The sequence below is a fragment of the Myxine glutinosa genome, chromosome 1, assembly GCF_964187855.1.
Source record: "Myxine glutinosa chromosome 1, kmMyxGlut1.1, whole genome shotgun sequence".
NCBI lineage: Eukaryota > Metazoa > Chordata > Myxini > Myxiniformes > Myxinidae > Myxine > Myxine glutinosa.
In genome coordinates this window covers 35,216,997-35,240,167 of record NC_136261.1, presented here as the reverse complement: position 1 = coordinate 35,240,167, position 23,171 = coordinate 35,216,997, and the positions used below count along the sequence as shown (strand labels likewise).

The window sequence follows — 23,171 nt, the reverse complement described above, 5'->3', positions numbered from 1 at the left end:
ATCATCCTCTGGAAACAACTGGGTGCTGAAGCGAGCCCGTAAGGGATTTGTTTGAAGCGAAACATTCCCTCATGCGTAATGAAGGCAGTGAGGTCCCTGCTGTGCTCATGCAATACAACCTGGTGGTACGCACTTTGCAGATCCAGTGTGGAGAAAAGTGTGCTGCCTCGCAGCTGGGAAAACATCTCCTCCACATGTGGAAGAGGATATGCGTCAATCACCACCGCTTTATTTGGTTCTCTTAAATCCACACACAGACGAATCCCTCCGTTTTTCTTCATTGTCACTACAATTGGTGAACCCCACTCTGAAGATTCAATTGGCTCAATTACATCCAATTTAACGAGCTTTTTCAACTCCTAAGAAACAGCATCTCTCACAGAAAAAGGCAAGCGGCGCAGCTTTTTTTTTTTTTTTTTTCTTTTCTTTTGTATACTGAATCGAGGCTCGTGAAAGAGCTAACATTTATTTTTGGACTGGAGTCACATTGGGTCGTATTTTAACGAGATGAATAGACCCCTTTGCACAGCCCAGGATGTCCACCTTGCTGTCACCTGTGACATTTGCGACTGGAGTTCGATTTGCCCTGTTTTGGGTGGTAGAAGTGATGCTAACATTCAGCAATTGCATGTCGAGTGCAGCAACCAGGTCTCTGCCCAGAATGGCAGTGCCGTTCCGCACTATGGAGAATTCATCAGGTGCACAGTGATTCTCGAAAGTCACATTGGCATGCAGGCAACCACGCACAGGAATCGGCTTTCTGAAGAAGCGAACCAGGTGTAGTTTTGGCTCAGTCAGTGACACATTATTGAAACATTGCCTGGAGACAGATTCAGGAAGTATCGATACTGCCGAGCCTGTATCTAACATTAGTTCAATGTCGATGGCCTCTCCCCCAGCAGCAGTAAAATGGACAGTGCACATTATCTTATCAGCATCTCGAGTCCTATTGTCTACACCCAACACATTCACGTCAGGTACAGTCACTTCGTGAACCTCTTTTGAGCTCTGGCATACTTTAGCAAAATGTCCTCCCTTTTTGCAGCAGTTGCACTGTGCCCCCTTTGCTGGGCATCCACAGTAATTAGCTGTGTGGTTTAAAGAACCGCATCTATAACACGTCTTCCCTTGAGCCGGTTGGGATCGCTGATCTGAAATACCTCTCCCAGCGAGTTTAAAGGGTCTTTTGCTGCTCTGCGAATCCAGTGTCTGCGCAGGATGTATGGCCTGTATGGCACTAACAGTCCCTTGGCCTATGATCTTGGCCTCTGCCATTGCCGACTCAGTCTGTCTAGCGATGGTTATAGCTTTCTGTAATGTCAGTTCCGTTTCTCGCAGTAACCGCTCTCCAATGCGAGGTGAATTCGTTTTCTTGACCAGCTGGTCCCGGATCATTTCATCTGCCAGCTCTCCAAACTCACAGGTGACGAACATCTCCCTTAATGAAGCAATCAATGTATTGTGACGTAGACTCGCCATTTTCCTGACCACGTTGCCGAAATTTATATCGTTCTGCCACGACATGAACTCTTGTGACAAAAAAATTCCTCAAGGCCGCAAGTGCAGTCTCATAGCTATTATCAGCTACTGTTAATGTATAGAAGAGTCTCTGACCTTCGGTGCCCAAGCAATGTATCAAAAGTTCGCGCTTTCTCGCATCAGCAGGTGTAGTCTCCTGTATCACCAGCACGTAGTTTTCAAAGACACGAGTCCAGGCCGTAAAATGCGTCGAAGGCACACCCGGGTTTTGCAGAAAGGGTGTCGGTGGATTCAAGTTCAATCCCATTCTCGTCGCCAGTTTGTTGTGTCGTAAAGTTATCCAAGAATGAAGAATTCAGTAAGGTCCAACTGTTTTATTCAATCCAACATCGAACGCCCGTCCCGTTCCAATCCTCTCCATGATCTGTCCACTAGCCGGAACTCCTCCTCCTTTTGCCCCCCCCCCCCCTCGAGCGTACCTTCTGTGCACAACACCACACAAAGTTTCTCCATTTTCTCAAATGCTCTCGCTTGAGGTGGTTGCCATTGACATTCAACATCCGATTTCAGCAGCTCTCGGAGTGGAACTAACTCGCCACTCAAACGTGAGATGAACTTCGACAGATACGTGATAAATCCGAAGAAACGTCTCACAGCTTCCTTAAAGGTCGCAATTGGCATACTGTGAACTGCCTCTACTTTGGCCGGATCAGGAGATAATCCATCAGCAGACAGTACATGACCGACATACTGTACCCGTGACTTGTGGATTTTGCACTTCTGCAGATTAAACTTCAGATTGTAATTTGTTGCTCTCTCGATGAAATTTTTCAGGATTCGATGATGGAACTCCACGTCTGGACCAGCTACAAGAATGTCATCCATGATTGTGAATGCTCCATCAATGCCTTCAATCATCTGGTCCATAATCTTCTGAAAATTTCAGGTGCACATTTCAATCCAAAGGAAAGACGAAGTCATCTATACCAACCAATCGGTGTATTGAAACAAGTCAGATAAGATGATTTATTGTCCAGTTTGATTTGTAGGAATACTGACTTTGCATCAAGCACTGAGAACACCTTGGCATGAGGTATACTTGCAACGACCTCCTCAACAGTGTGAATACTTTCTGAAGGTACTGTACATTTATGTGGTACTGCATTTCATCTTTTTTAAAACTAAAATATACTTTTTTAATCTACTCGTGAGATGCATCCAAGCTCGGAGTCCCCACGGCTCAAGGCTTGTTCAGACAGGGCACACAAAGGGCCGGAAACAGCAACGAGATCGTCTGCATCGTGTCCATAAACGTCGAGCAGTCCCTACGAACGCCCAGAGTGAGTACGGAGCGCAGAGCGAGGTTGTTGCACCTGCACTCAGGCCTTCCAAGTGGGCGGCGCAAATGGACTTGGCGAGGCAGAGCAGCAAGATCTGCTGGCTCAGGATCCGTGACCGTGAGCATCTGCACATCATCATGAGACCGAGTGCGTCCTGCCCCAGCTCCCAAAGCACTTCATTCGTATCCCACCGGCGAACTCACTCCGAGCGCTGAGTGAGCTCCACCCGCTCGGCTGCCCTTTGTCTTGGCCACGATCGTCGTCCCGGCATCCTCCTTCCACAATCACACTCAATTCCGCCATTCTCATGGGTCGAACCGGTTGCGACTGAGCGATGCCGCGTTCAGGGCCACGTTCAGCAGATTGGTCACAACCTTGACGATGGACTTAACACTTCAAAAAGTAAAACAAAACATGACATGCAAAAATACCTCGTAATCCATTTTAACGTGTCCCATGATGGTGCTGATTAGGTCTTCTTCAAGAATCCCACTCTTGTCAGAATCTTCCAACCCCATGGTATCACAAAGTTGCACGGGTATACCCTTGCCATCAATTGGTTTCGTATTCCAGAAGCGAAACTATGGAACAAAAAATAATATTGTTGAGAAATCGTTGTACTGTATATCCAGTGTTTTGTTTGGATTGTATCACCAATTAATCAGTTGAACAACAATTGTCAGTTTTATACCATGTTCAGACGAAAGTTGCAAACATATGTCAAGCAATGAAATCGTGGTGAATTAATTATCAGTGATACAATTACACACTGTTTTTTTAAAGACAATAATTACAATAATACTAAGACTTCCCTAAATTGCACCCCCGTTTATAACACACGAGAAAAAGTACGCGGTGTTGCTGGGTAACAATGAGTCGCTTCCTGATGGGAATATGAATGAGGGGGGGGGGGGGGAGAGGAGGGAAGGAGAGGGGCGGAGGATAGGAGGTGAGGAGGGGAGGAGTGAGGGGGAAAGGAAGGGGAGGAGGAAGGGGGGGGAGAGAGAGGGAAGGTGGAGGGAAGAGAGGGAGGAGAGGGAGGGAAGGGGCAGGGAGGGGAAGGGAAGGAGGAGGAAGGAAAGGGGGAGGGGTGAGGAAAGGGGGAAGGGAAAGTGGGAGGGGAAGGAAAGAGGGAGTTATCAACAAACAAACAAACAAACGTTTCGTTCTTAATCGGATCGCTAATTGAAAATCACAATAAACCCAAATTGTTATAAATGTTCGTCTTTCATTAATCAGCCACTTTCTAAACTCCCCCTTGCCCCTCCGCTCCAAATCTCCCCCCTTGCCCTTCCCCTCCAAACTCTCCCCCCTCCCACCTCCTTCTCAAAGCTGCATCCTCCCCACTTCGTCTCCCTTCTATCTCATTCCTCCACCTCCCCCAACCTTCTACTTTCCTCTGCCCCCCCCCCCCCCCCCTCAAACAACACCTCACTGTGCATCTTCCCATCACCATCAAACCTTTTGTCCTCCTCATCCTTCCTATTCTCCTAACTCTTCTGCAATCTCCGACACACTATAAACAGCTCTCCCTACCTCCCCCTCTCAATCCTCATCTTACCCTACCCCTCACCTCCCCTGTAATGTACTCGATGCTCCCCCTCCCTCTTCCTTAGCGGTATGGACCTCAAATATCCGGGGCTTTTGCTCAAACCTGACTGATCTCTCCATACAGGTTGCCTCTGACAAACCAGATGTAATCTGCTTAACATAAACTTTCCTCCTTCAAGATGTCTCTGATTCTTCAATATCTCTTCCTGGTTACTTCCTCCTCTGGTATGATAGACCTGAGCCTCGACCTGGTGGTGGGTTTGCTATATTTATCAAAAAAACTCTCTTCCTCACTCTCCTTGCACTTCCCTCTCTCCACCCCACCCCCAGGAGTACCTCTGGCTATGGCTTCCTGTCCGCTCCCACCTTTTGTTCATGTGTTCTGTACCGTCCTCCAAACAATGATGACTCCATTTACATTTCGCTGTCTGACAATATGGACCAAACCCTAACCACTTATCCCAACTCTCTCTTTCTCATATGTGGCGACTTCAACTGCCATCATACCAGCTGGCTGGGTGTGGGTTCCTCTCACACCAGCCATGGCACCTCAGTAAAGGACTTCTGCGACTCACTGGGACTGACACAATCTGTCAATTTCCCAACCCTGATCTCAGTCAATGGAGTATCTTCCCTTCCAGACTTGGTTTTGACTAACTTCCACACCAATGCCTGCTGCTCTTCTTCTGCTCCAATCGGATCTTCTAATCATTACCTTGTTAAAGTGGATATATCTCTGGCCATTCTCAGAGAGCCTCCTCAGCGCCAAGGAGTCTGGCATTTCACTCAGGCCGACCGGCACGGTCTTCAAGCAGCCATCAATCATCTGGACTGGTCTCCCATCTATACTACCTCTGACATGAACTCTTCCTTGTAATTCTTACAAAGTAAACTGCTCTCTCTCATGCACAGATTTATCCCACCTCATCTTCAGTTGTCACACCGTTCCTCCCGTCCATGGTACACTGAAGCTTGTGGTGAGGCAGTTGCTATGAAGCAACTTGCCTTCACCTCATGGAAGGCAAATCCAACTGAAGGAAATCTGAGTTCCTTTCACAAAGATTGGTACAAGTGTGTGTCTACCCTCAGCAGAGCCAGGAAACAACATCTCTCAACTCTCAAGACTGAACTCTCAAACCTGTCTCCCTCCTCCCAATCGTGGTGGCATCTGGTCAAATCTGATTCTGGTGTTTGTTCCCCTTGATTCCCCTCCCTTACCTCAAACGGCCACACAGCTGACTCAGCACGTGAAAAAGCTGAATGCCTCAACTCTGCGTTTGCCTCAAAAACTTGTGACCCAAACCCGTCCCTCTCTGTACCCACCGTACCCAGTCATACCCAGTTTCTCCTGGGCTCTGTGTCCTTCTCTCCTGACAAGGTAGAGAAGTTTCTGTCAATCCTCGCCGATAATTCTGCACCTGGACCAGATGGCATCAGCCCACGGGTCCTAAAATCCTGCTCTGCCGCTCTATCTCACCCTCTCTCGGGTGTCTTCACCCTCTCTTTTGTCCAAGGTCATCTGCCATCAGCTTGGAAATCAGCCAACATTACCACTTTACACAAAAAATGTGCAAAAACAGATCCTTGCAACTACAGACCAATCAGCCTTCTCCCAATTATCAGCAAAGTCAAGGAATCCAACATTGCTTCCGATATCAAATCTTTCCTCTGCTCCAATGGCTTGATCTTTGATCATCAATTTGGTTTCAGACCAGGTCACTCTACTCTGGAAATGCTGCTTCTGGTGTCTCAACAATGGATGGAGGTCCTCAATGCCAAACAGGAAATTCGAGCTGTCTCCCTTGACATATCAAATGCCTTCGATACAGTCTGGCACCACACTCGGCTCACCAAACTCTCCTCCTATGGGATCCATGGAAATCTCCACGCATGGCTTGCGGGCTTCCTCTCTGGTTGTAGTCAACGTGTGGCCCTGAATGTGTTTCGCTCATCTCCCCTTCCTGTTCAGGCTGGAGTTCCTCAAGGCAGTGTTCTGGGCCCTCTGCTTTTTCTGGTCTTCATCAATGATCTCTCTGACTCTCTTGAAAATCCTCTCTATCTCTTTGCTGATGACTCCACACTCTGCCGCTCCATTCCTCATATCTCAGATCGGCAGTCTGCAGCCTCCTCACTCTCTGTAGACCTGGACAAAATCACAGATTGGTCAAACAAGTGGAACATGTCTTTCAATCCTGACAAATCTCACACTCTTACAATGTCTCTCCGAAAAGACCCAAAGGACAACCCTCCAATCTACTTTCTGAACAATCCTCTCCAAGAAGTTCTGTCACTCAATCTTTTGGGTCTCACTATCTGCCATGATCTTTCCTGGGAAAACCACATTTCCAAGTTGGCCTCCAAAGCCAGTCACTGACTGGGCATCCTCCGTCATGCGAGGTCCTTCCTTGACACACCTGAGCTCCTCACCACATACAAAGCTTTCATCCCCAGCTCAATGGAATACTGTTCTACCCTCTGGGCTGGTGATCCTGCCTCACACCTAGCTCGTCTTCACGCTGTTGAAACCAAAGCTTTCAGAATCATTGGAATCTCCCACGATGAAGCTAACTCCGAGGGCCTTTCACTCACTCACAGCAGGCAGGTAGGTGGTCTTTCTGTCTTCTACCGACTGCTATCCGGCCTAGCTCCCCCAGCTCTATCTGTGCTCTGTCCCCCAAATATTCCTGCAGGTCACACAAGATCTGCCAGTGACGCTCTTCTGGTGAAATTGCCAAAATCAAGACTCTCTGCTCAACTTCACTCCTTCATTCTTCTTTTCTCCCACCTCTGTAACAAACTCCCTCACTCTCTTCAATCCCACTCCTTACTCCAGGTCTTTAAAACAGCTATTCACCTGCATCTCTTATCTTCCCCCATCCAAAATCTTGATCTCTACTATCCCCATTAATTCACCCCAAATCCACCTCCTTCAAATTCCGTATGTTTTGTTTGTCCGTTCTTTGTTGTTTTTTGTGATTGATGTTAGCTCTCACACGTGCCTCGATGTTGTATTCAAATATATATATATATAATATCTCCCACCCACCCTCCCCTCCACCATCTCCTCAAAATCCCCCTTCAACCATCACCCGAGCTAGCAATACCCACGGCAACCCCACATCTCCCCCCCCCCCCCCCCCGACCCGACCCTCAAAATCCCCCTTCAACCCTCACACCTAGCCTAACACTAACCACGACAACCCCACAACTCACCCCCCGCCCCCCACCCTCCCCTCCACCATATTCTCAAAATCCCCCTTCAACTGTCACCTGAGCTGGCAATACAAGCTAGCAATCGTTTTTCGAAGCTGTTCCACGATCTTCACGCACGCTCGAAGTTAAGTAATTGTTCACAATTGTATTTTTGTCGAAACTGTATTTATCTTACGTGTGTGTACCTATAGTGTGTCCTTCAGAAGATTCTCAATGTTAATCTTTCGTACCTGTATAAAATAGTCGAGTATTTCGTACCGCGCGGCCGACTTGTTGAAGCTTCCGACCTTGAGATTTGGTTCTCTCCGGGCATCCAAAGTGAAGTTATTTTTCCATTCGTGTGTTTGTCAACTTTCAACTCGTTATTTTATCGTCTATGCGTTATTGTTTGTTTATAGTTAGTTTTGGTTTGAATTTCCTGTAACTCGTAATTAATAAATGGTGTTCTGTTTGCTCCGCGTGTACGGCCTTGTACCCTGAGGCTACCCCCATCGGTGGATGTTAACTTAAGTTCCCTACTTCGTGTTTTACTTGGTCTTAGATTTTTACCTCCTACCCCAAACATAATACTCTTTGTCTAACGTTTTAAATCCCCACCCCCTGAAAAAACAAACAAACAAACCAAAAATCAAAACATTTATTTCCCTTTCTCCACGTGTGCTTTTGTCTCATCGTGTGATTCTGCCCAGGTGTGCTGTCTCGCCCCGCTCCCATTATCTCCTTGCCTTACACCTTTTGCCCTGTTCACGTGACTCGTGGTTGTCCCTCTCGGCCCTCTCCCCATTGGTATTTTGTGAATAAAAGATTGTTCTTCACGGTTCTGTTTAAATATGATTTAAATATGTTTAAACTTTCCCCTGCAGTGTTTTATTCAGTGGTATATTACAACATGCTGTTTTTCTTCCTATTTAAAAGGTTTTTTTCGATTTCCAATCCAACTCACTCCACTTCAAAAAAAAAAAATTCAATCTCTTATACAAAGCCCTCACTACATGTTTTAAATTCTCATTCATTCCATCCCTCCTCCATCGTTCTTAATCGGATTGCTAACTTGAAAATCACAATAAACCCAAATTGTTATAAATGTTCGTCTTTCATTAATCATGCACTTTCTAAACTCCCCTCTTGCCCCTCCCCTTCAAATCACCCCCTTGCCCTTACACTCCTAAACTCCCCCCTTGCCCCTCCACTTGTAAACTCCCCACTTGCCCCACCCCTCCTAAACTCCCCCCTCACCCCTCCCCTTCAAAACTCTCCCCCAACCCCTCCCGTTCAAATCTCCCCCCATACCAATCCTCTCCAATTCTCCCTCCTCTCTTCTACTCCTCAAAGCCGCCTCCTCCGCACTTTGTCTCCCTTCTATCTCATACCTCCACCTCCCCCAACCTTCTACTTTCCTCTGCCCGCCCCCCCTCAAACAACCCCTTACTGTGCCTCATCCCATCACCATCAAACCTTTCGTCCTCCTCATCCTTCCCTTTCGTGGAACTCTTCTGTAATCTCTGACACACTATCAACTGCTCTCCCTACCTCCCCCTCTCACCCTTCATCTGACCCTACCCCACCCCTCCCCTGTACTGCACCCGATGCTCCCCCTCTCTCCTCATTAACGGTATGGACCTCAAACATCCAGGATCTTCGCTCAAACCTGATTGATCTCTCCATTCAGGTTGCTTCTGACAATCCAGACTTCATCTGCTTAACAGAAACTTTCCTCCTTCAAGATGTCTCTGATTCCTTAATATCCCTTCCTGATTACTCACTCCTCCGGTACGATAGACCTGAGCCTCGTCCTGGTGGTGGGGTGGCTATCTTTATCAAAAACTCTCTTCCTCACTCTCCTTGCACTGCCCTCTCTCCACCTCACCCCCAGGAGTACCTCTGGCTACGGCTTCCTCTCCACTCCCACCTTTTGTTCATATGTGTTCTGTACAATCCTCCAAACAGTGATGACTCCATTTACATTTCACTGTCGGACAACATGGACCAACTTCTATCAACTCATCCAAACTCTCTCTTCCTCATATGTGGCGACTTCAACTGTCATCATGCCAGCTGGCTGGGTGTGGGCTCATCTCTCACAAGCCATGGCACCTCAGCAAAGGACTTGTAAAGACTCATTGGGACTGACACAATCTGTCAATTTCCCGACCCGGATCTGTCAATGGAGTATCTTCTCTTCTGGACTTGGTTGTGACTCGTTTCCCTGCAAATGTCTGCTGCTCTTCTTCTGCTCCAATCGGTTCTTCTGATCATGTGCTTGTTAAAGTGGACATCTCTCTGGCCATTCTCAGAGAGCCTCCTCAGCGTCGACAAGTCTGGCATTTCACTCAGGCCAACTGGCACGGTCTGCAAGCAGCCCTCAATCATCTGGACTTGTCTCCCATATCTACTGCCTCTAACATCAATTCTTCCTGGGAATTCTTCCAAAGCAAAATGCTCTCTCTCTCATGCACAGATTTATCCCATCTCGTCTTCAGTTGTCTTACCCTTCCTCCCATCCATGGTTCACTGAATCTTGTGGTGAGGCAGTTGCACTGAAACAACTTGCCTTTGCCTCTTGGAAGGCTAATCCATCTGAAGGCAATCTCAGTTCCTTCCACCAAGCTCGGAAAAAGTGTGGGTCTACCCTCAGGAGTGCCAAGAAGCACTATCTCTCCACACTCAAGATTGAACTCTCAAACCTGTCTCCTTCCTCCAAATCCTGGTGGCGTCTGGTCAAATCCGTTTCTGATGTTTGTTCCCCCTCCATCCCCTCCCTTACCTCAAATGGCTACACAGTTGACACCGCACGTGACAAAGCCGAATGCCTCAACTCTGTGTTTGCCCAAACCCATCTCTCTCTGTCCCACCTTTCCCAGTCGAACCCAACTGCTCCTGGACTCTGTGTCATTCTCTCCTGACAAGGTGGAGACGTTTTTATCAAACCTCGACTCTGATTCTGCAACTGGACCAGGTGGCATCAGCCCATGGGTCCTAAAATCCTGCTCTGCCGCTCTATCTCACCCTCTCTCTGTTCTTTTCACCCTCTCTTTTGCTCAAGGTCATCTGCCAGCAACTTGGAAATCAGCAAACATTATCGATTCACATATAAAGGTGCAAAAACAGATCCTTGCAACTACAGACCAATCAGCCTGCTTCCATTTATCAGCAAAGTCATGGAATCCATCATTGCTTCGGATATCAAATCCTTCCTCTTCTCCAATGGCTTGATCTCTGATCATCAATTTGGATTCAGACCAGGTCATTCTACTCTGGACATGTTGCTTCTGCTGTCTCAACAATGGATGGAGGTCCTCAATTCCAAACAGGAAATCAGAGCTGTCTCACTTGACATATAACGTGCCTTCGATACGGTCTGGCACCCAGCTCTGCTCACCAAACTCTCCTCCTATGGTATCCATGGAAATCTCCACTCATGGCTTGCGGACTTCCTCTCTGGTCGTAGGCAACGTGTGGCCCTGAATGGATTTCTCTCATCTCCCCTTCCTGTTCTGGCTGGAGTTACCCAAGGTAGTGTTCTGGGCCCTGTGCTATTTCTGGTCTTCATCAATGATCTCTCCGACTCTCTGGAAAATCCTCTCTATCTCTTTGCTGATGACTCCACGATCTGCCGCTCCATTCCTCAACCCTCAGATCGGCAGACTGCAGCCTCCTCACTCTCTGCAGACCTGGACAAAATCACAGACTGGTCAAACAAGTGGAACATGTCTTTCAATCCTGACAAATCTCACACTCTTACAATGTCTCTCCGAAAGGACCGGCTGGAAAACCCTCCCATCTACTTTCTCAACAATCCTCTCCAAGAAGTTCTGTCGCTCAAGCTTCTGGGTCTCACTATCTGCCATGATATTTCTTGGGAAAACCACATTTCCAAGCTGGCCTCCAAAGCCAGTCGCCTCCGTCGTGCGCGACTGGGCATCCTCCGTCGTGCGAAGTCCTTCCTTGGCACACCTGAGCTCATCACCACAAACAAGGCTTTCATCCGCAGCTCAATGGATACTGTTCCCGCCTCTGGGCTGGTGCTCCTGCCTCACACCTAGCTAGGCTTCACGCTGTTGAGGCCAAAGATTTCAAAATCATTGGAATCTCCTGCGATGAAGTTAACTCCGAGGGCCTTTCACTCACTCACCGCAGGCAGGTTGGTGGTCTTTCTGTCTTCTACCGACTCCTCTCCGGCCTTGCTCCCCCAGCTCTCTCTGTGCTCTGTCCACCCAATATTCCTTCAGGACGCACAAGATCTGCCTGCAACCCTCGTATGGTTAAACTACCAAAATCTAGGCTCTCTGCTCACCTTCACTCTTTCATTCCCCTTTTCTCCCGCCTCTGCAACAAACTCCCTTCAATCCCACTCCTCCCTCCAGGTCTTTAAAACTGCTGTTCACCACCATCTCTTATCTTCCCCCATCCAAAACCTTGATCCTTTCTACCCCCGCTAATTCACCCCAGAGTCCTTGCAGTGTTCATATGTTTTATACATCTCCCACCTCCCCCCAAGTCCTCCCGATGTCCCTGCTCTCAAATGTTGTGTTTGTGTCCTTCCCCCTCTCTCCCCATCTTGTCTACCGTTCCGCTTATTTTGTGTGTGTTATGTGTCGGTTTGACCTTTTGTGTGATTAATGTTAGCTCTTTCACGAGCCTCGATCTTGTACACAAAAAAAAAATGTTCTTTTTGAGAAAGAACTTGCTCACTATTGTGCCGAAATTTCAGCTTCCTAGCTCAAAGGATGGCTGAGATATCGCCCGGACAAACAAACAAACAAGAAAACAAGAAAACAAGAAAGGAAATAAGAAAACAACCAGAGTGAAAACTGAGTACTCCCTTTCAGCGTGCGTCATTGCCGCGGCCCCTGCGGTGACCGGCAATGACGTTACACAGCGCCTGGGGATGGCAGAGGAAAGAAGCGGTGTGCAACAACCAGAGTGAAAACTGAGTACTCCCTTTCAGCGTGCGTGACTGCCGAGCCCACTTCAGTGCCCGGCAATGACGTTATGCAGCGCCTGGAGATGGCGAAGGAAAGGTGCGGTGTACAAAAATACCCTTTACAACCAAACTTCATTTACATAAAAAGGTGTAAAAACGGATCCCCTCAACTACAGACAAATTAGCTTACTTCAAATCATCAGCAAAGTCATGGAATCCATAATTTCAGTTGACATTAAATCATTCATTTTCTCCAACAACCTCATCTCAGATCATTAATTTGAATTCAGACCTGGTGACTCTACATTGGACATGCTGCTTCTTTTCTCCCCCAACAATGGATGGATGCCCTCAATATCAGACATGAGATCAGGGCGCTCTCAACATATGAAGCTTTCGATACAGTCCGACATCCCTCCTTGCTCTCCAAACTATCTGCCTTTGGAATTCAATACCAACTCCACTCTTGGATTACTGACTTCCTCCACTCTTACAGCTAACGTAGGGCTCTCAACGGAACCCTTTCTTCTCCTCTCCCTGTTAAGGATGAAGTGCTCCAAATCAGTGTTCTCAGCCCCATCTTAATCCTAATCTTCATCGATGATCTCTCTGCCTTTCTGGAAAATCATCTTTATCTCTGTGCTGATGACTCCACTCTCTGTCGTGACATCCCTAATCCTTCTGACAGCCAGGAAGCAGCCTCTTCCCTCTCCTCAGACCTTGACAAAAATCACATTCTGGTCAAACACTTGGAATATGTCTTTCAATCCTGAGAAATCTCACAAACTCTCTCTCTCTCTCTCTGAAAGGACCATCCTGTGAAACCTCCCATCTGCTTTCTCAACAACCCTCTCAAATAGGGTCAGTCACTCAAACTATTGGGTCTCACTGCCAGCCATGATCTCTCTTGGGCAAGCCACATCTCAATGTTGGCCTCCAAAGCCAGATGCCCCAACTGGGCAGCCTCCGTCATTTAAAGTCTTTCCTTGGCACATCTAAGCTTCTAACCACCAACAAGGCTTTCATCCGCAGCGTGATGTAATACTACTCTCCCATGTGGTCTGGATTGCCTGCCTCAAATATAGCTCAGAGCTCACACAGTCCACCATCAACCCCATTCTTTTGAAACTACCTTAATCCAGGATCACTGCTCACCTCCACTCAATCTTTCCTTTTTTCCCCGCCTGTGAACCAACTTCCACATTCTCTTCAATCTCATTCTTTCCTCCAGGTCTTCAGGGCAGTTGTTCACCATGATATCAGATCGTCCCCAATCCAAAACCATGATGGTCCTTTCTACACTCGTTAACCCCAATCCTTCCTCCTTCCAAATTTCCAGTTTTTCCTCCTGAGAGTTTCATTCTGTATCCACCTTGTCCACCCCATGCATCCTCTCCTGTCCCTCATTCCTCCGGATTCTTTGTCGTCTATTTTGGCCTTCAACTCTGTTGTTTGTGTTTCCCCCTCTCTCAACTTTTCCTTTGGCCCTGTTTTTTCCTGATCCGTTCAGTGTACGAATACTACCTCTTCCATGAGCCTAGACTATGTATACAAAAAATCACATGTTCATTGTCATGTCAAAATATCAGCTTCCGAGCTCAAAAGGTGCCTGAGATATTGCCTCGATGAGAAAGAAAATAAAGAAATAATTAACAATGAAAATAAATAAATAATAATCATATAAAAATTAAATAATTAATCAATTCGCTAATAGAATACATAAACCACCACCATTTCATCCGAATCTGTAACAAAAAAAACAGATTAGTCATTATTCAAATAATTAAATAATGAATCGATTAATCAATGAATCAAAAATAGCCTTTGCAGCCAAATTACGTGGTCATTGGAATGTCCAAATATCAGCTTCATAGCTCAAAAGGTGCCTGAGATAATGGGCAGAAGAGAAAGGAAATGTATATTCCACTTAATTAATAATGTATGTACCACTTAATAACCTCTTAATTAATTAATTAATAATTAATAATAATAACCTACAATGCCACTTAATTAATCGCTAATATTTAAATAACTCATCAATTAATTGATTTATAAAAAAACAAAAAAATACAGTTTTTACAAAGGACTTGCTCACTATTGTGCCGAAATATCAGCTTCCCAGATCAAAGGATGGCTGAGATATCGCCTGGACAAACAAACAAACAAGAAAACAAGAAAGCAAGAAAACAAACAACCAGAGTGAAAACTGAGTACTCCCTTTCAGCGTGCGTCACTGCCGAGCCCCCTTCGGTGCCCGGCAATGATGATATGCAGCGCCTGGAGATAGCATAGGAAAGGTGCGGTGTACAACAAGTACAGATACATTCAAGTACACCACCCCCATGCCAAATAATTAAATATCCTGCAGCGCGGCTCAAAGAGAGTGCATTGGGAGGGAGAGGTATACAATATTTGATTGATTAATTACATAATTGAAATCAATAAAAGATTAACACAAAATATATTCTTAATCAATTGGCTAATAGCATAACCAAACAACGAGTGCTTCATCGGAAGATGTATCTTTCATAAATTGATTTAAATAAATCATCAATAAAAAATTAAATAACGAATTGATTAATCAATAAATAATTTATCGATTAAATGATTCATCGATAAATCAAAAATATCCTTTATAGCCACATCACCTGGTCACTGCGATGTCCAAATATTAGCTTCCTCGCTCAAAAGGTGCCTGAGATATTGTCCAGATAAGAAAGAAAATAAATAAATGATTAATAATTAAAATACATAAATAATATTCATAAAAAAATTAAATAGTTAATCTATTGGCTAATGGAATACATAAACCACCACCATTTCATCCGAATCTGTAACTTAAAAAAGTAATTAATTAAGTCATTCATCGAATAATTAAATAATTAATCGATTAATTAATTAATCAATAAATCAAAAATACCCTTTCCAGCCAAATCACTTGCTCATTGTAATGTCCAAATATCAGCTTCCTCAGTCAAAAGGTGCCTGAGACATTTCACAGATGATAAAGAAAATAAATAAATAATTAATAATGAAAATAAATAAATAATAACCATAAATTTTTTCAATAATTAATCAATTCACTCATACAACACATAAAGCGCCACCATTTCATCAGAATCTGTAACTTAAAAAAATTAATGGTCATTCATCGAATAATTAAATAATTAATAGATCAATTGATTAATGAATAAATCAAAAATAGCCTATGCAGCCAAATCACTTGGTCAACGGCAGGTCCAAATATAAGTTTCCGAACTCAAAAGATGCCAGAGATATTGCCCAGAAGAAAAAGGAAATGTATAAGTACTTACTTAATCGCTAATAATTAAATAACTCATCAATTAATTGATTAATCAAAAAACAAAAAATACTTTTTTTTGCCAAAGTACTTGCTCACGATTGTGCCGAAATTTCAGCTTCTTAGCTCAAAGGATGGCTGAGATATTGCCTGGACAACCAAGACAACAAGAATACAAACAAGGACAGATAATTTCAAAGTACACCGCTCCCATGCCAAATAATTAAATATCCTACAGCGCTGCATTGCCGGTGCGCCTCCTGCGCCCGGCAATAACGCAGTGCAGCTCATAGAGGCTGCATTGGCAGGGAGAGGTGCACACCAATTGATTAATTGTATAATTAAAAACAATGAAAGATTTATTTTTTTTATTTTTTTTTGTATACAAGATCGAGGCTCGTGAAAGAGCGAACATTAATCACACAGAAAGACAAACAGACACATAAAACAAATAACATCGGGAGCGGTAGACAAGATGGGGAGAGAGGGGGAAGGACACAAACACAACATTTGAGAGCAGGGACCGAGACACATGGAGACATCGAGAGATCTGTGGGAGGGAGAGGGCTTTGGGGGGGAGGCATGTGAAGGGGGGGGGGGGGGTGGGAGAGGTATAAACATATGGACACTGCCAGGACTTCCAAGAAAGAAGTTGGAATTTCAAACAAGGTGGATCTGGGGTGAATTAGTGGGGGTAGAAAAGATCAAGGTTTTGGATGGTGGAAGATAAGAGATAGTGGTGAACAGCTGTTTTAAAGACCTGGAGGGAGGAGTGGGATTGAAGGGAGTGTGGGAGTTTGTTCCAGAGGCGGGAGAAAAGAGGAATGAAAGAGTGAAGGTGAGCAGAGAGCCGAGATTTTGGCAGTTTAACCATCAGAGGGTTGCTGGCAGATCTTGTGCGACCTGTAGGAATATTTGGGGGACAGAGCACAGAGAGAGCTGGGGGAGCAAGGCCGGAGAGGAGTCGGTAGAAGACAGAACGACCACCTACCTGCCTGCGGTGAGTGAGTGAAAGTCCCTCAGAGATAGCTTCATCGTGGGAGATTCCAATGATTTTGAAAGCTTTGGATTCAACAGCGTGAAGCCGAGCCAGGTGTGAGGCAGGAGCACCAGCCCATAGGGGAGAACAGTATTCCATTGAGCTGCGGATGAAAGCCTTGTATGTGGTGAGGAGCTCAGGTGTGCCGAGGAAGGACTTCGCACGACGGAGGATGTCCAGTCGGCAACTGGCTTTGGAGGCCAGCTTGGAAATGTGGTTTTCCCAAGAAAGATAATGGCAGATAGTGAGACCCAAAAGCTTGAGCGACAGAACTTCTTGGAGAGGATTGTTGAGAAAGTAGATGGGAGGGTTGTCCAGTCGGGCTTTTCGGAGAGACAAAGTAAGAGTGTGAGATTTGTCAGGATTGAAAGACATGTTCCACTTGTTTGACCAGTCTGTGATTTTGTCCAAGTCTTCAGAGAGTGAGGAGGCTGCAGACTGCCGATCTGAGGGCAGAGGAATGGAGCAGCAGAGAGTGGAGTCATCAGCAAAGAGATAGAGAGGATTTTCCAGAGAGTCGGAGAGATCATTGATAAAGACCAGAAAAAGCACAGGACCCAGAACACTGCCTTGGGGAACTCCAGCCTGAACAGGAAGGGGAGTTGAGAGAAATCCATTCAGGGCCACACGTTGACTACGACCAGAGAGGAAGTCCGCAAGCCATGCATGGAGATTTCCATGGATACCATAGGAGGAGAGTTTGGCGAGCAGAGCTGGGTGCCAGACCGTATCGAAGGCACGTGATATGTCGAGGGAGATAGCTCTGATTTCCTGTTTGGCATTGAGGACCTCCATCCATTGTTGAGACAGCAGAAGCAGCATGTCCAGAGTAGAGTGACCTGGTCTGAAACCAAATTGATGATCAGAGATCAAGCCATTGGAGAAGAGGAAAGATTTCATATCCGAAGCAATGATGGATTCCATGACTTTGCTGATAATTGGGAGCAGGCTGATTGGTCTGTAGTTGCAAGGATCTGTTTTTGCACCTTTTTGTGTAAAGCGGTAATGTTTGCTGATTTCCAGGATGCTGGCAGATGACCTTGAGCAAAAGAGAGGGTGAAAAGGACAGAGAGAGGGTGAGATAGAGCAGCAGAGCAGGATTTTAGGACCCGTGGGCTGATGCCGTCTGGTCCAGTTGCAGAATCAGAGTCGAGGTTAGACAAAAACTCCTCCACCTTGTCAGGAGAGAAGGACACAGAGTCCAGGAGCAGTTGGGTTCGACTGGGAAGGGTGGGAACAGAGAGAGATGGGTTTGGGATACAAGATTTTGAGGAAAATTTTGAGGCTTTGGAGGCCAGCTTGGAAATGTGGTTTTCCCAAGAAAGATCATGGCAGATAGTGAGACCCAAAAGCTTGAGCGACAGAACTTCTTGGAGAGGATTGTTGAGAAAGTAGATGGGAGGGTTGTCCAGTCGATCTTTTTGGAGAGACATAGTAAGAGAGTGAGATTTGTCAGGATTGCAAGACATGTTCCACTTGTTTGACCAGACTGTGATTTTGTCCAGGTCTTCAGAGAGTGAGGAGGCTGCAGACTGCCGATCTGAGGGAAGAGGAATGGAACGGCAGAGAGTGAAGTCATCAGCAAAGAGATAGAGAGGATTTTCCAGAGAGTCAGAGAGATCATTGATAAAGACCAGAAAAAGCACAGGGCCCAGCACACTGCCTTGGGGAACTCCAGCCTGAACAGGAAGGGGAGATGAGAGAAATCCATTCAGGGCCACACGTTGACTACGACCAGAGAGGAAGTCCGCAAGCCATGCATGGAGATTTCCATGGATACCATAGGAGGAAAGTTTGGTGAGCAGAGCTGGGTGCCAGACCGTATCGAAGGCACGTGATATGTCAAGGGAGACAGCTCTGATTTCCTGTTTGGCATTGAGGACCTCCATCCATTGTTGAGACAGCAGAAGCAGCATATCCAGAGTAGAGTGACCTGGTCTGAAACCAAATTGATGATCAGAGATCAAGCCATTGGAGAAGAGGAAAGATTTCATATCCGAAGCAATGATGGATTCCATGACTTTGCTGATAATTGGGAGCAGGCTGATTGGTCTGTAATTGCAAGGATCTGTTTTTGCACCTTTTCGTGTAAAGCGGTAATGTTAGCTGATTTCCAGGATGCTGGCAGATGACCTTGAGCAAAAGATAGGGTGAAAAGAACAGAGAGAGCTTGAGATAGAGCGGCAGAGCAGGATTTTAGGACCTGTGGGCTGATGCCGTCTGGTCCAGTTGCAGAATCAGAGTCGAGGTTTGACAAAAACTCCTCCACCTTGTCAGGAGAGAAGGACACAGAGTCCAGGAGCAGTTGGGTTCGACTGGGAAAGGTGGGAACAGAGAGAGATGGGTTTGGGACTAAGGATTTTGAGGCAAACACAGAGTTGAGGCATTCGGCTTTGTCACGTGCGATGTCAACTGTGTGGCCATTTGAGGTAAGGGAGGGGATGGAGGGGGAACAAACACCAGAAACGGATTTGAACAGACACCACCAGGATTTTGATGAGATTATCACAAAATATTTTCTTAATCAATTGGCTAATAGCATAACTAAATCACGAGTGCTTCATGCGATGATGTATCTTTTAGAATTTTAATTAAATAAATCATTAATAAAAAATTAAGTAATTAATTGATTAATCAATAAATAATTAATCAATTAATCAATAAATAATTAATCGATTATACGATTAATCAATAAATCAAAAAATAACCTTGATAGCCACATCACTTGGTCACTGTCACCTCCAAATATTAGCTTCCCAGCTCAAAAGGTGCCTGAGATATTGGCCAAATGAGAAAGAAAATAAATAAATGATTAATAATGAAAATAAATAAATAATAATCATTAAAAAAAATTAAATTATTAATCAATTCGGTCACAGAACACATAAACCACCACCATTTCATCAGAATCTGTAACTGAAAAAAACATTTTTTGTTAGTAATTAATCTAATAATTAAATAATTATTCGATTAATCAATGAAATGATTAATCAATAAATCAAAAATATCCTTGATAGTCACATCACTTGGTTACTCATGTCCAAATATTAGCTTCCCAGCTAAAAAGGTGCCTGAGATATTGGCCAAATGAGAAAGAAAATAAATAAATGATTAATAATGAAAATAAATAAATAATAAAATCATTAAAAAATCAAATTATTAATCAATTCGGTCATAGAACACATAAACCACCACCATTTCATCAGAATCTGTAACTTAAAAAAAAAAATTTTTTAGTCATTCATCAAATAATTAAATAATTAATCGATTAACTGCTAAATTAATGAATCAAAAATAGCCTTTGCAGCCAAATCACCTGGTCATTGGCATGTCCAAATATCAGCTTCCTAACTCAAAAGGTGCCCGAGTTAACTGTCAGAAGAGAAAGGAAATTTGATTAATTAAATAAGTACTTAATTAATCGCCAATAATTAAATAACTCCTCAATTAATTGATGAATCAAAAAACAAAAAATACGTTTTTTGACAAAGGATTTGCTCACTATTGTACCGAAATTTCAGCTTCCTAGCTCAAAGGATGGCTGAGATATCGTCCGGACAAACAAACAAGAAAATAAGAAAGCAAGAAAACAAACAAGAAAACAAGTACAGATACATTCAAAGTACATGGCCCCCATGCCAAATAATTAAATATGCTACAGCGCGGCATTGCCGGGACGCCTCCGGCGCCCGGCAATACCGCAGTGCAGCTCATAGAGGTTGCATTGGGAGGGAGAGGTGCACACTAATTGATTGATTAATTGTATAATTAAAATCAATAAAAGATTATCACAAAATATTTTCTTAATCAATTGGCTAATACCATAACAAAACCACTCGTGCTTCATCCGAAGATGCATCTTTTAGAAATTTAATCAAATAAGTCATTAATAAAAAATTAAGTAATTAATTGATTAATCAAAAAGCAATTCATCGATTAATCAATAAATAATGAATTGATTAAATGATTAATCAATAAATCAAAAATATCCTTGGGAGCCACATCACCTGGTCACTGTCATGTCCAAATATTAGCTTCCCAGCTCAAAAGGTGCCTGAGATATTGGCCAAATGAGAAAGAAAATAATGAAATGATTAATAATGAAAATAAATAAACAATAATCATTAAAAAATGAAATTATTAATCAATGCAGTCACAGAACACATAAACCACCACCATTTCATCAGAATCTGTAACTTAAAAAAAAAATTTTTTGGCATTAATCGAATAATAAAATACTTAATCGATTAATTCATTAATTGATTAATTAATAAATCAAAAATAGCCTTTGCAGCCAGATCACCTGGTCATTGGCATGTCCAAATATCAACTTCCTAACTAAAAAGGTGCCTGAGTTAATGGTCAGAAGAGAAAGGAAATTTGATTAATTAAATAAGTACCTAATTAATCGCTAATAATTAAATAACTCCTCAATTAATTGATTAATATAAAAACAAAAAATAACGTTTTTGAGAAAGGACTTGGTCACTATTGTGCCGAAATTTCAGCTCCCTAGCTCAAAGGATGGCTGAGATATTGCCCGGACAAACAAACAAACAAGAAAACAAACAAACAAACAACCAGATTGAAAACTGAGTACTCCCTTTCAGCGTGCGTCACTGCTGAGGCCCCTTCGGTGCCCGGCAATGACGTTTTGCAATGCCTGGAGATGGCATAGGAAAGGTGCGGTGTACAACAAGTACACATACATTCAAAGTACACCGCCCCCATGCCAAATAATTAAATATCCTACAGCGCGGCTCAAAGAGAGTGCATTGGGAGGGAGAGGTGTACACTAATTGATTGATTCATTGTATAATTAAAATCCATAAAAGATTATCACAAAATATTTTCTTAATCAATTGGCTAATAGCATAACTAAACCACGAGTGCTTCATCCGAAGATGTATCTTTTAGAAAGTTAATTAAATAACTCATTAATAAAAAATGAAATAATTAATTGATTAATCAATAAATAATTAATCGATTAATCAATAAATAATTAATCGATTAAATGATTTATCAATAAATCAAAAATATCCTTGATAGCCACATCACTTGATCACTGCCATGTCCAAATATTAGCTTCCGAGCTCAAAAGGTGCCTGAGATATTGTCCAAATGAGAAAGAAAATAAATAAATGATTAATAATGAAAATAAATAAATAATAATCTTTAAAAAATTAAATTATTAATCAATTCGGTCAGAGAACACATAAACCACCACCATTTCATCAGAATCTGTAACTTTAAAAAAAATTTTTTTGTCATTAATCGATTAATAAAATAATTAATCGATTAATTGATGAATTGATAAATCAAAAATAGCTTTTGCAGCCAAATCACCTGGTCATTGGCATGTCCAAATATCAGCTTCCTAACTCAAAAGGTGCCTGAGTTAATGGTCAGAAGAGAAAGGAAATTTGATTAATTAAATAAGTACTTAATTAATTGCTAATAATTAAATAACTCCTCAATTAATTGATTATTCAAAAAACAAAAAATACCGTTTTTGAGAAAGGACTTGATCACTATTGTGCCGAAATTTCAGCTTCCTAGCTCAAAGGATGGCTGAGATATCGTCCGGACAAACAAACAAACAAGAAAGAAGAAAGAAAACAAACAAACAAACAAACAAACAAACAAACAGAGTGAAAACTGAGTACTCCCTTTCAGCGTGCGTCACTGCCGAGCCCCCTTCGGTGCCTGGCAGTGACGATTTGGAATGCCTGAAGATGGCATAGGAAAGGATCGGTGTACAACAAGTACATATACATTCAAAGTACACAGCCCCCATGCCAAATAATTAAATAGCCTACAGCGCGGCATTGCCGGGGCGCCTTGGGCGCCCGGCAATACCGCAGTGCAGCTCAAAGAGGCTGCATTGGGAGGGAGAGGTGTACACAAATTGATTGATTAATTGTATAATTAAAATCAATAAAAGATTATCACAAAATATTTTCTTAATCAATTGGCTAATGGCATAACTAAACACAAGTGCTTCATCCGAAGATGTATCTTTTAGAAATTTAATTAAATAAGTCATTAATAAAAAATTAAATAATTAATTGATTAATCAATAAATAATTATTTATTCTTAATTAATAAGTACTTAATTGATCAATAAATAATTGATCGATTAAATGATTAATCAATAAATCAAAAATATCCTTGATAGTCACATACTTGGTCACTGTCATGTCCAAATATCAGCTTCCCAGCTCAAAAGGTGCCTGAGATATTGGCCAAATGAGAAAGAAAATAAATAAATGATTAATAATGAAAATAAATAAATAATAATCATTAAAAAATTAAATTATTAAT

The 23,171-nt window shown here is 43.4% G+C and overlaps 1 protein-coding gene across 4 annotated transcripts in view; it reads right to left on the bottom strand.

The window, feature by feature from the left end:
* Positions 1 to 430: 430 nt before the first annotated feature.
* LOC137417749 (interferon-induced protein 44-like) overlaps positions 431 to 23,171 on the bottom strand; it is a 195,503-nt gene continuing 172,762 nt past the window's right edge. For all 4 annotated transcript variants that reach the window (XM_078770709.1, XM_078770714.1, XM_078770711.1 and 1 more), the window contains one exon: positions 431 to 3,400. In XM_078770709.1, coding sequence (XP_078626835.1) covers positions 3,215 to 3,400 — 186 coding nt within the window. In that variant the 3' untranslated portion in view covers positions 431 to 3,214. The remainder of the gene's footprint in view (positions 3,401 to 23,171) is intronic.